The sequence below is a fragment of the Phlebotomus papatasi genome, chromosome 3, assembly GCF_024763615.1.
Source record: "Phlebotomus papatasi isolate M1 chromosome 3, Ppap_2.1, whole genome shotgun sequence".
NCBI lineage: Eukaryota > Metazoa > Arthropoda > Insecta > Diptera > Psychodidae > Phlebotomus > Phlebotomus papatasi.
Window position 1 is genome coordinate 18,283,068 of NC_077224.1, and position 14,202 is coordinate 18,297,269.

General features: G+C 33.8%; 1 protein-coding gene across 2 annotated transcripts in view; it reads right to left on the bottom strand.

Moving 5' to 3' along the window:
- LOC129807919 (protein limb expression 1 homolog) overlaps positions 1-14,202 on the bottom strand; it is a 76,611-nt gene that overhangs the window by 12,545 nt on the left and 49,864 nt on the right. Inside the window, exon 1 of one of the 2 annotated variants that reach the window (XM_055857524.1) lies at positions 8,109-8,272. The exons of the other annotated variant lie outside the window; for it this stretch is intronic. Coding sequence (XP_055713499.1) covers positions 8,109-8,184 — 76 coding nt within the window. The 5' untranslated portion in view covers positions 8,185-8,272. Of the gene's footprint in view, positions 1-8,108; positions 8,273-14,202 lie in introns of those variants that run through there. 2 annotated transcript variants of the gene reach the window in all.

Below are 14,202 nucleotides of genomic sequence, written 5' to 3' on the forward strand. Positions count from 1 at the left end.
CACACATTTTCCGGAGTCATTCACAATTAAAAATCTCGCGGCAATGTTTAAAATTGAGCAAATTTCCTACAAAATGTGTCCTGGCTGTGAGAATTTTCAAGTAAATTCTAGAAATCTTATGATGCTCAATTGGCTCAATTGAATTTAAATTTAAATTGTAAAACTCCTGGTGTGTTACACCGTTAAATAACCAAAATTGAGTACTAAAAGTAAAGTGGCACACTCTGAAGAGTTTTAAAAGTTTCTACAGGAATTTCAATACCGAATTTTTGTTGTAGGTCCTTTAAAGCTCCACTAAAAAACTTGTCAAAGTTTTGGTTTATGTTATAAGGCAGCTATGTTCCTTCTTGGGGAAAGATTAACAGACGTAGGTTGCACACCTGGGTGGGTGCCCTAAGGGGCCAAATAGACTCAGGCTGATCCTCTAGAATGTTTTGCCTGTAGATTTTGGCAGTAATGGATTGGGTAAAGGAAATTTATGCAAAAAACCTCTAATCGATAATCCGAAGCCCTCAACGTATGACAGTTTAGGATAAGTCTTTACTGTCAAATTTTAAATGTTAAATATTTTCGGAGATCAGACCGGAGTCTATTTAGGCGACCAGATACGGATAAATGGTTACAAATGAAAAAAATGAACATTTATGCTTTAACTTTAAAAAATCATCAAAAGCAACTAAATAGACAAAACACTAACTTCGTAATCTAGAAAAATACCTTTTATTCAATTCAATTTATTCGATACTCACTCCTAAATTTACATGACACTTAGGTAGTAAGAAGTACAACATTTGAATAAATATTAATAATTTAAATAAATAAATAGTCATAGAAATTGGATCACCTGGCTAATTGGCAACTCAGCCTTCGAGAAGTTAGGTTTAGTCCAGTCTCTGAAGGTCTCAAAATCCTAAATAGCAACCAATTTTATTGCTTTTCCAGAATTTAGTAAGTCTTGTCCTTAATAATCCTATCTTAAGTTAATTTTTTCCAAAAAATTTTGATTTTGACAACTAAGTTTAGTATTCGGAAAGAATTACTTGAAATTTACTATATGGCTACATTTTTAACAAAAATTCAAATGTGGCAAGCAAGAAATGGTAATATTTAATTTTAGTATTTTGTTGAAAAAAAAAAAAAAAAAAAACAGTGATGATTTGAAATCGTTTTTAGTCGAAAGCGTAAACTTTAAACATTCTTATCATATTGTGGAAATTTTTAGAAAGCAAATGTCAGGTCTCAATAAAATTTAATGTTAATAAAACTTTACAGTTGGGAAATATAAGTCAAAAATATTTTTGTGAAATACTTAAAGGAAATGTTCAAGTTCTTTCATTCACGTTTTTTATTTAACCGAAAAATTTTGCAAAATTTTGTTTTGCAATATTAAACGACGAAGGAGTAGAGGAAGTATTTTAGGCATCGCACATACTCAACTTCAAACACTTTATATTTTTCCCATATTCCTTTAATGAATCTGACTTAATTTTTTGAGGCAATATGTGATTTAATACTACCTATTAGAATATGCTGCCACTAGGTCAGTTTCATTAAAGTTGGAAAAAGTTGAAAGCTTTTGAAGCCAGAATGTGTCCGAATTGCTGAAACACTTTCTTTACTATGTCAAATTTCATCCAGAGAGGCCTCAATACTTTAGTTCCGAAGGAAAAAATCTTCACTGCGATATGACTAATAAGTATAAATAATTAAGAAACTACTGATACTGTTACCTAGGGAAAGGTTTTAATGATTTGGAATGACGGAAGTTTCATATCGCATTCGATTTTTAATCAATCGGACTCATGGTGGTATATAAATATATTATTAGATAGTCCTATACTTCACATTTTCTGAAGACTTGCATCACCTAGATCTTCAGGATCTTTTCCTACGTACTTCAGTGGCTTATTGAGCTAAGTCTGGATTTTTGACTTAAGGACCGCGGTTCCATTTCCGATAAAATCTCGTGACAAGGGTAATTTAGAAAAGATTATTGTCCTTCTATAAAAGGATTATAAGAGATAAAAACCAAAGTTAAAATCAAGGAGCAAAAAAAAAACAATTATATAAGCGGTGGGAAAGAATTCTTAGACAACTGGCATTGGCAAACTTTTGTTTCGCATGAAGGCACTGTAAACTCTCACATGAGGGCGCTGGCAACTGTTCTCAACCGTTTTTAATACTCATAAAAAATCTCCAACTATGAGTTTTTCTCTACAAAAAAAAAACAAAAATTCATAAGGTTGTTCGTAAATGTTTGTGAATTCCTACTGGGGACTTATGAAATACTCGTAAATCGTATAATCCACTAAAAAGTTCGTAAAAGTCTGTACATTTTTGCAAATATTAGTAAAGTAGATAGCTTGACCAGCATTTTTGTTCTTTATTAATATTTTTTCGTACATTTTTGCCTGTCTGGAAAACTTTATGAACTAATGCCAAATTTAACGATCATTTTTCTGGATTTTGACGAACAATTATGAACAAATGTTTGTAAAAGAATAAAAAAGACTGTTCGACAAAAGTTATCAATTTACGAATAAAGCTTGTCAAAAAATATAAACTTTAACGAACTTTTTAGTAGGTTATACGATTTACGAGTATTCCGTAAATCCTCAGTAAGTACTCACGAACATTTACGAACAATTTTACAAAAGGTTTTTATCTGTGTACGGTCCCAGCGAGCATCAAATGCTACCCGATTTCAATTCATCTGAAAACATATGTCTGAATTCTGTTAACCTAAAAACGACACTTACGGGGCAATGTCATTTCCATATACAGTAGACTCTCTCTCAATTGGGCATTTGGGGCAAAATGTCATCCGGTTTGTCGATAGATTTGGGCGTCAAAGCCTTTGTAAATTCCACAAAAAGCGCTCAATTAAAAAGAATCACGATAAAATAGGAAGAACTACAGCGAATTTGAGCAAATTAGCTTCATAATTAAGCGTGAAAATTGTCAACAAAATTTTTGGCCCGATTGAATAAGAGCCGATTGAGCGAGAGTCTACTGTATTTGGTTAGCACGTTTTTTTCGAGAACTGCCGACCGGCCAGCTGATCGACTTAGCAAATGTATGCCAAAAACGCTGATTTTTTCAGCTAACTTTGCTCGCTGGGCTGTTGACAATTTTTGTATTTTCAAACAAATCATCGGTTGCATCGACCGTTGTCGTATCTGCATTTATTTTGTATTTGCTTTCGGTGCAAGCCATGATACAGACGTCGCGTCGCCTCTTGCGTGAAATGCTAACACAAAAGAATTGCAGATACGATAATAGTCGATGAAACCGACGAAATATCTTTAATCTAAATGAATAATTTTAAACGTACACCACTTGGATTTAATGCATCCCCCTTGCAATAAAGTACTTCTTATCCTCCTCAACTTACACCCATGGAGAATCTATAAGTTTCTCAACACCCACGACAAATTCTCCCCTTCTTGCCATCTCTCAGCTAATTGGTGACCGCTGGAAAAGACACGAGAATCTCCGTGAATCTCGTTTTTTTCCTCTTCGATCATCCTGAGCTTCAAAAGATCACACACGAGAAAATTTGTAACAATATTTTCTGTATGCGTCGATAGTGAATTATTCTCTTAGTCATGCCATTTCCATATGAATCATTTTGGCATTTTGTGGCCTCTTTCCCCACCGTTCTTGTCTCTTTTTTTTTGTGTTGTTATTAAACTTCACTCTTCAACTCGTTATGGACAGAAAGAAATGAGTTTTAATAAAGGAGGAACGCAGAAAAAAACGACAACGTCGAAATTGACTTCCCTGGAAAGCACTCTTCTTTAAGCACATGCACTCAATATTTTGACTCAATCCGTGATATTAATTGAGGGAAATTCATCAAAGTCCTTCAACTTCAACATTGTGGAGTTTTAAAGATTGTTCATGATACATTGTTGCGAGAGATCCCAAAGTTAAAATCATGCCTTCAGGAGGACAGTTGCTGGCCTTTTACCCAAAGGGCATGACTAACGTACCCCCGCAGAATTTTAAGTGGAGCAAGAAGTGCACCAATTTGTGTCGTGTTCAATTAAAATGAAGTTAAAAGTGAACATGTGATTTATAATATGCCACATGCTGAATTGCTATAGCTTTTTCATACCCAACCTCCAAGTCATTCTTCCTCCGTGAATGCAACAATGTTGCTGGGGTAAGAGCCAAAAGATGAATAATCCTGTATTGCGGGACTCAATAAGATAAAGGCTTGATAAAATGCAACCAAAATAAAGTCAGTTGGTAGCCAGAAGAAGAACAAAACTCCAGACTGACTTCTGTGAAGTTTCTTTTTCTTTGCCATCTTCCAAAGCCATCGTCTCGCGCTGTGGCGTCTATTCTTTTGAGTGAATGGGCGCTTTTGTGAATACCGTGCTGAAAAGTCAAGAGACCAAGGAAACGTTCACTTTTCTATCATTAGTCACAATTCAATTTCTATGCATTTCTCGGACACGTTTTCTCACCAAGTCCCCTAGCAAAGAACGCGAGCTATATTTCAATTTCTGCAAATGATGAAAATTGCACAAAAGACGCCTCTGAGGATCATATTAAAAAATCATTAGTTAAGATGATTTTAATAAATTTCACAGTTGGACAAGAAGAAGAGTCAAACATGTGTAGTATAACTTGATTTAATGAGTGTTGGTAACATAGAAAAATTACAAAGTGCATTGATCTTGATGTCTTAAAAAGAGGACTTCCTTGGATACTACAGAAAAGCTGCGAGTAGGGGAAAGTACTCTCCCTTCGAACGTTCATGTCTTCGAATAATATGAATTTTCTTTTAGTTTCCCTAAGAGACTTACACATTTCTATTAAATATTAGTTAATTTATCATCAATTATTGATAATTATGTGATTATCATGTATAAATCTCTTAAGAAAAATAGAAGAAATTCACATTATTCGAAGGTATGAACGTTCGAAAAGAGAGTACTTTCCCCTAACACTATTTATTTAGAGAGATTTGTCTGTTTGGTACGTTTGGTAGATCAATGGAAATCCAATTTCACAAAATAAATAAATGTAAATTGTTACATTTTTTTAAACCGAAATTCAAATACGAAATATTCCTGCCAGAGCAGTTAAACAACCCAAGTGCCACCCTGCACTTTTGTTTGCAAATAGTACTAATGTGATTTAGTACAAGTACTAACTCACACACATCTTGATATAAAATTGTGAAAATAAGTATTCAACACTTCTAGTACTGTGGTAGAGCAATAATTTTGATTAGATTCAATTTATGGAATTTGGTATACCATGTACTAAAACCAAAAACGTTATAGCATATTCTAATGAATTCAGATCTTAACAGAGTGCACTACTAAAAATCAAGGTTTAACTGCGATCCTTCCGCTTCTGAAATGTGATTTAGTACAAGTGCTAAGTCATATCTTGGTATAAGATTATGAAAGTTAATACTTCACACATCAGGTACTTTAGGAGTACAGTACGACTCCGATAGAGTCAACCCCTAAAAATTTTAAAACATCGTGAAATATATGTAAAATTTCAGGTTTAATGTCAAACTTTTAAACTACTTTTGATAAGTAAGAACCTGAGACAATTTTTAACGAGTGAAATAGTAATTAGAACAATTAATATCTTAGAATATTGAAGATTATATAAGAAGCAAATGCATTGACTCTATTGGAGTCGTACTATATAATAATTTTGATTATATTCAATTATGCATGGATATTCTAAATCTACTCATTGCAGAACTTTGTGGAATTTAGTATACCATGTACTAAAACCAAGACGTGACAGGATATTCCAAGTGTTTCAGATCTAAACAGAGTGCACCAGTAAAAATTAAACTTTTACCGGGATCCAATCCGCTGCTAATATAAAAACGCTAAAATGCTCTTGATCTTGATATTTAGTACATGCATGTGCTAAACCATTTAAAGTCATTAATGAACTCTTAAAAATTAATAAAGCGTGGTCGTTGAGTAGAAAAAAAATAAAATTAATGGTGCTATTCCAATGAAAATAAAAAGGAGAAATCTTTCTCTCGAACATTTGTTTTAGTACATGACTGTAATAGATTTTTGTTGTTGTGTTGGTTCCTGTAATGACTTTTCCCAGGTCCTTGTCGTGTTCCAAAACAATCGAATAGTCGTGACAGAAACCAAAACAAAGAAAAGTCGATTACACAGCAAAGCATCAAAATAGTCATGTACTAAAATAAATTTCAGTAGAAAGATTTCCCCATTTCATTTATCATTGGAATAGCGACAGATATTGCGTTCCAAAAAATTTCATGTTGCAGTAATAGCGGTCACCGCCGTCTTAGCCTTGGTGACCAACCTCCACAGTAAAAACGGAGAAAAGAAAATGCAGTCTAAGACACCGAAAAGTTTTGGATAAACCCTATACTCTCTTTAGAAAGTTTTAGCTATATTTTAGTGTATTTTTTTAGAGTAAAATAATTTTGGATACTTAAACTGTCGAATTTTTAATGTTAGACAGAGATACCAATAAATCTCTCTAACGTAAAATAAACTACAGACATGATATTTATAAATCGTCGGTTGTATCGACTGTTGTCGTATCTGCATTTGTTTTGTATCAGCATTTGGCGCAAACGATGATACACCCCAGCGAACATCAAATGCTAACCGATTTCAGTTCATCTGAAAACATATATCTGAATTTTGCTAACCCTTAAACGACACTCGCGAGACAGTGCCATTTCCTTGGTTAGCACTTTTTGTTCGAGGACTGCTGACAGGTCAGCATATATTTGTTGACTGACTCAGCAAAAATATGCTGAAAACGCTCCCTTTTTTTAGATAATTGTGCTCACTCGGATGCGTTACCTTACCTCTGCAAACTCGTCGCGTGCATCATCAATTGACGTAATTTACTCATCATATAAATTAGGAATTCTTGTATAGCTTGTGTATTTCCACTATGTTTTAAGAATTGACGATTTAGGTGAAGAGGAAGTTATGAGAATTGCTGATCCAAGCGATGAGTTATTGTCTACATCAGAGGCGGACAATAATCGTTGAGACCGAATACACGTCAAATGAAACATGTACGTTAATGGTCAAAACGCTACCAGAACAAACTTATTTGTTCTGTACAACGGTTCTTGCACACCTCTGGTCTACATTTAGATTCACTAATCCACCCAATTCATACAAAATACGTAAAATGCCCTTACGAAGACGTGTATGCGTTTTATTCTCGGTGTATTAGGGCCAACGCCATCTACCATAATATTTTACGACTAATAACCGAAGTGTCGACTATTACAGTAGACTCTCCCTCAATAATGCAAAATCACATTGAAACTAAGACAAACCATGCCAAATTTGAGCATATTTGATTCATTTGATAATCGTAATCAAACTTGAAAAATGACAACAAACTTTTTTCAAATGTAACCGCTGAAGTTAATTGATTGATTTGACAGTATTTTCCACTGTGAAAGGACATCTTTTGATTAAAAAACGAAAGATACAGAACTTTTTTTCATAGTAAATTAGCATATTGCAAATTTACCATTGAATTGGATTAAATGAAGTCTCAATTCCTAGTAATTTTGTTTTGTGTTTTTCTTGTTCAATTGATTGTTGGCGACGTTAAATTTCGCATATGCTAATTGAAATGTCACTGTCAAATTAGAGTGTCAAAAGGCAAATGTCATTCTTGTCCATATTACGTAGAATTTTGATTTTGTTTTTGAATTTTCATGTATTATGTGTAATTTTACCCGAAGTAAAGAAGCTCTCAATGCATCAAAAGTTGTATAATGTCATCGTTTTCTTTTTGTTTTGCTCTTGCACCTGTGACACATTTAAACATTTAACTTAAAATAAATGTATTTTAGTACAGCCTGTCTGACCAGGCATACGTGAATTAAAGCAGAGGTGTGCAAGAACCGTTTGAAACCGAACAAATGTCAAATGAAACTTGTTCGTCAATGGCCAAAACGCTACATGAACAAACTTATTTTGACGTTTATTCGGTTTCAACGGTTCTTGCACACCTCTGAATTAAAGGCTTAAACTTTTGGGAACTATTTTTAACGGACTCTGCTTTGTCCTTTACAATTTGAACAAAAAAAAGTATAATCTTACCACGATAGTCTCCATCATCATAGATTCCTGATACTGGAGGCAATGCCCAATAAGGCTCTTCAGGATATACCATCATCGTAGGACGATTTTTTTGTGATAAATTGGCGTAAGTTATTGCAGATTGAGATTGTTGATGATTTTGGGGAGATGCGAGAAAACAAATATGGTTTTTTTTTTCGTGGCTCAACCGACAAGATAACACAAAAGTAAATCTACGAAAGAGAAAAGAGAGTGCTCAAGTTCAAGAAGTATAGGTCCAAATCTCCAAGATGATCATAGATTCTGGAATGAGTCTCTTGGGAGATGGAGAAGTGAAAGACGATAGCAAGTAGCTCAGGAGGAAAAGGTGAAATATAGAGAAGCTAAGGTGAATTAATTGGGTGTATATTTTAGGCAAAAAGAGATTAATTTCTTTCTAATTTAATGTCTTCTTAGTGGCTGTGTCGCGAGGCGGATTTTTTTTTTTTGGGTTTGAGCTGAAGATCGCGATGGAAGATTTATTACGCACAGTCCCCAACACCACTAAATCAGCTAAATTAATCAGACAATTATCTCTAACAAATATCTCGAGGGTAGAGATATGTGTGGATTTCCGTGATGCTGATGCAAATTGGTGGATGGTGATATAACGAAATAATTAGATTTTTGTGTGAGTGTGTGGATTTTTGTGTTTCTGATGAGGCGAAACTTTGGAATTAAATTGAGATTAATGACGTCTTAATGGTAAAATTTCATGTCACTGCATCATTTGTAGGAGAGATGGTCATCTGTAGATTTTGTGCAATTATCATTTCACGGGAAATGCCAATGCTGCGATTGCCAACTTCTTGGAATGATCATCACTTTGTGATCAGATCACCCAACTAATGTCGAAGTAATCAACTTTTCATCCCTCTCGAGATGAAGAGGGATTTCACTCCTTCAGGCAGTAATTTTGCCAACTCAGGTCCATGATTGTGCAATTCTTTGACAAAGACATGCTCTTGATGGACTTATTGCACATTCCAGCTATCCAAGATATTTAGTACTCTTTTTTTTCCTTGTACTAAAGAGTTCTCGCTGAGACATGCCAAGTTTGAGCTTAATTTTGTGATACAGCTCTGATATTGAAGCCATTGTTCTATGTTTTTTGCATGGTTAAAGTCAAATTCCATGTACCAAAAGTAGCTGTCATTGTACTGAACGAATCCGTCGAATAGTAGCTTTATAAAATATCTTTCTGTCTCAAAAAGTGACATTGGGGTGTTTCTTTTTATTAAAATACCTCTCAATATTGTTGCTAGACTAAGCTCGTACTGTTCGTACTAATAAAGTTAAAGTTAGAAAATCATAAAATGCATTGTTTTAAATACAACATGAGTTATAAAAGAATATATTGTAGTTTTTCTTAGTTTTTTTTTAAAGATTTGTTCTCAAACTTAGTGTGTTTAATTTGAGTACTAAAATCACGAAAATCACAGTAAACTTGTCAAAATTAGTTACGCCTAGAAGTGGATAAATTCGTGTAATGTGCTCTTATTTTTACTAGGGGAAATGCTTCTAATTTTGTCCAGTTTCTTATTTTGGACACTTTGAGGATAACATTGGACACTAAAAATAAATTGATTAAAATGATGGATTTTTATTCCAATATTTGATGAATAATGAATTCTATCTAAATATTTGTTCTTTTTGGAAGATTTTAACACTAAATACGTTAAAATTTGAATATGATTTGAGTTGAAATTGCTTTGTTGAAAATGCAGTGTGAGCAATTGCTTACGAGAAATATGACAGAACTTCGTGGCTTACTTCAGTCTTATTTAGTTTTGGTGAAGTACTAACAAAGTTTGTTCGCTGTTTTTGAGTGATATTATTGAATATTCATTGAATATTGTGTTGATTCACGTTACTGATGATTTGTACATTTGACCTGAAGTGAGATTTGCCTTGTGAATTAGATTTTTCGTGTGAAAAATGGGAAATTTTTTAAGACATTCACCAGTGAGGTGATGATTCTTATTTTGGACAGGTGTTTTTCTCACGAAATTTCGTGAAGTTTTAGCTTCTGTGATGACTAGGTTGGACAAATGCCTGGAGAAATAAAGGAGCATCATCTCTACGAAAGAGATGCAGTGAGAAATGCCTTGAAAGGCTCCCGGAAAGGGCAGGGAATGAGCGAATCCGCACGTACTTGGAGTACCGAAGTCAACTCACTTTAATGAATGATATGGAAAGTTTCTGGGCTTCTTGTGACATTCCACGTTTCCCTTACATGAACAGGAAGAGGACTTGGTAAGATTGGTTCATAAAATGAAGAACAATGGGCATCCTGTTGAGGCGGATTATCTGTCCAAATTTACAGACAAGTTGTAAAAATTAATAACCAAGTTGTCCAAAATAAGAGTCAAATTCACCTCTACATATCAATTCATTTTTAAACGTATTAAAACTAATTTTAGTAAAAATGAGATGATAAATAGCTTGCCAAGTTTCTAAACAATCCTTCTGAAAAGAGAGTAACAAGAAAAGTCAATTAGTATTGAAAATATGGCACTTCAAACTTAGGATATCGATGCTTATATGCAGACTGTCCAAAATTATAAGCACTTCCCCTATAACAAAAAGCAAACTTACAGAAAAATGTTTAAAATTGGTTATTTGAGAGGTTTAGACCAAAAAGTGTTTGTTCTAAAAAAGAATTAGAGTGTGTGCCAATGCTAAAAAAAACACATAGAATACAATGTTAAAAAATAAATAGAAAAATCTTAATATGCTCATATTCCTACTGCAATTTTGATTTTGTAGTTTTCGTAATGCTTGATACAAAGAATGCAAACGGTTATACGGGCTTCAGACCTAAGGCTTAGCTATAAGGCTTAACTTCTGTAACTTCCTATTAGTCCAACATTTTTGGAAAATTTTGCCTTACAAATGGGGTATTAGGGGACTTCATCTATTTGAATCAGAAGAACAAATTAAATTGGTTGCTATTTAGGATTTTGACACCTTCGGAAACTAGGTTAAACCTCTAGTCTGAAGACGGTCTTAGGGTTTGTACTAAATTACCTTTTAATTAATTAAATTACTATTCACGTGTACTAAAGGCCGTTTATTAGTGACGAAAATTAAATACTTTCATTTCAATACTTCAATAACAATTATTACTCTAACTAAAAAAATATTTCTATATTGTTCTAAATATTTTTAAGTGGTCTAATATCAAATATTGTGTACTAAAGCAAAAATCATTCTGTTGAATTTTGTCTTCGATTTATTTAATAAAAATTAAATATTAATAGTATATCGACGGCTCCATTCCATACTATGCTAAGTCGACTTAGCTTTATATTACTCCGAGAGATATGTTGTTCCTGAGACCGAGATCTACAACTGGTGAAAATTTGGTGGTCATCCGATGTTAGGGTAACGATATTTGAGATTTTCGAAAAAAAATTACACGGGCAGCATAGGAAATCGCCAACTTCAAATGGCTGTCCTGAAAAGTTGTCACTCTGAGATAGCATAATATGGAATGGAACCGTCGAATATCGAAGTCTTTTTTTAAGTGCGTCAAAATGTAGTACAATGTCTTTTTTTTTTAATTTTTTCTTATAATTTGGTTATGAGTGTTATTTATATAACTTTCTGTGTAATAAGTCAAATTTCTTAACACTGAGAGGACTGTCACTATGACATTAAAGCTTCAAAATATAGTAGGATGAAATGAACACCTATTGACATTTTAAGAATTTATTATGCCTTACTTATTGACACTTTCAATACCGATTTGGGATATGAAGTTTGAACATCTCTTTTATAAGAAAGGGTAGATTATGGAAAAATCATCATATTACTTGCATTTTACCAGATACATTAAATAAATTTCACCATTTTGACCAAAATGTCAATAGGGATTCCCTGTCAAAGAGGTGTTCCTTCGACCCTACAATTTGATTCTTGTTGTTTTTTTTTTTGATGAATTTCGATTTTCTATGTTTGTCGAATTTTCGCAAGAGGACTATAGGAACTGTCATTGTCAAAACGACGCTGTCAAGAATACAATGTCATTGATACGCTTGTTTTTACAATTGCTCCATTATTACTGAAATATTTAGCATAGACCATTTTTACGGTTAATTGGATTTTATTTATTTATTTAGAGGAATATAGACATGGTTCGCACACAGAGTACCTTCAAACGATGCGAATTTTGCCTTTGTATTCAAAGAGATAATTCAGATAATTCATTTTTTTTAAACCAGGAAATAGGGTAAGTGTGCCAAATTCCGGCCAGCTTGCAATTTCGGCCACCTTTTTTTGTTCCTCGAATTTCCATGAATTTTTAGTTTTTACATACTCTGGAGATTATACAATGCAAAAGAATAACAGAAAATGTGGCTTCGACAGACGTGATGACATGAAAAAGATATTGGACGAATTCTTGAAGGGCAAGGAATTATGAGAATGAAGGTGGCCGAAATAGGGCACCAAAGCTATGTCTACATTTTTATTAAAATGTATTAAGAATAATTTTAAAGTAAATAAAGACGTAAACTGTCGACAGGGTTCTAAGCAACACTCATTAAGTAGAAGGAATGAAAAAAAACAATTTCTATTAAAAGATATTACATTTCAAACTTGAGACTTTGGCGCTTGCATGCAACTATGCCGAAATTTGGCACACTTACCCTAGATAATGATAAACCTCATGATATGAGATGATATGTAACGAACGAGATCTTTGTAAACAAAGACAAAATTAGCATCGTTTGGAGCTTCACTGTGCGACAATCACGCCTACATTCTCATAATTATCTTCAAGAAATGATAAACTATAGGTCTTTGCAACCAAAGAGAAAATCCGCATCGTTTGAAGGTTTACTGTGTGAGAATCATGCCTAAATTCCCCTATTTGCTTTCCAAAAGCATGCTTAGGCTGCATCTCCCGCTGACTTACCGTTACCGGCCTACCCGAGTAAATGACAGAAACTTTAGTTTAGTGACCGTTTAAGCGGTTTAAGCCAATTCATATAATCGAGTTAAGCTGAATAATTCAGCTTAAGAAATAACAAATTAGTTGTATGACTTAGTAAGACATAGTTTGAGTAGTCTTCTTCTTTTTCTTCTTTTTTTACGTTTTCAACTGTCGGATTCATGGCTATTTAGCTCATTCCATATTCTTTTATATTTTCTTTTTTACGAGAAGGGATCTATTGACATTCCCGTGTATTTGACAGCTGTCATCAGAATATTAGAAAGCCGAATATCGGCTTTTAATTCACATATTGGCAACTAGAATTCAAATCAGGAAAGAGGAAAGAGACCAATTTTAACAAATTCGACGTGATGTCGTTTTTTCCGTCTGCCATTTTGAGCAAAAATTTTTCATGACCTTCCGCAAAGAAAGAAAATAATAACAAAATGGACAAAATGTATCTTCATCTCTGTCGGACTATTTTTTCCAAGTAATTGAAGAACTAAAGTTAGTAAAAATCCATTCTCGACAGCAATTCGGATAAATATTTCCCATGAATAAATTATCTAAAGTCATTCAATTTGCGTATGATATATGATACCATGGTAAGGAATGGGTTAATAGATGGCTTATAATTTCTTGTTCGAATTTCGTGGTTTGACACTTCAACACTTCTCGTCTGTTTGACAGCTGTCACCCGAATAACCGAGAACCGAATATCAAAGAGCTCTGTGTAATATCATCAGCTCCTCCCTAAGGGATTTAGGGAACTCAATGGGTCAGGTGGTAGAGTACTCGCTCTATGACACAAGGTGTCCGGGTTCTAATTTCCCTTTAGGTCACCGGGAATTTTTCTGGCGTTAAAGGTGTTTGAATTGCATCCAGTGAGCTTTACTGCACTTGATTTCACAGAGCATGGGACTGACAACTCTGTTGTGCCGCCATTATTATTGTTATTATCATATCCTTTGGTAGCCACAATGAATGGTGAAAAACTTTTGAACAATTATTATGTTACTGTCAAACTCAGCTGTATTATATCAAAATGACACTTAGGGCAGTGGCTTTTCTGTCAAATTCAAATTTAAAGAGAGACTGTTGTGTGTCCGCATCTGTGCAGAAAAGTGGCGTAAAGTT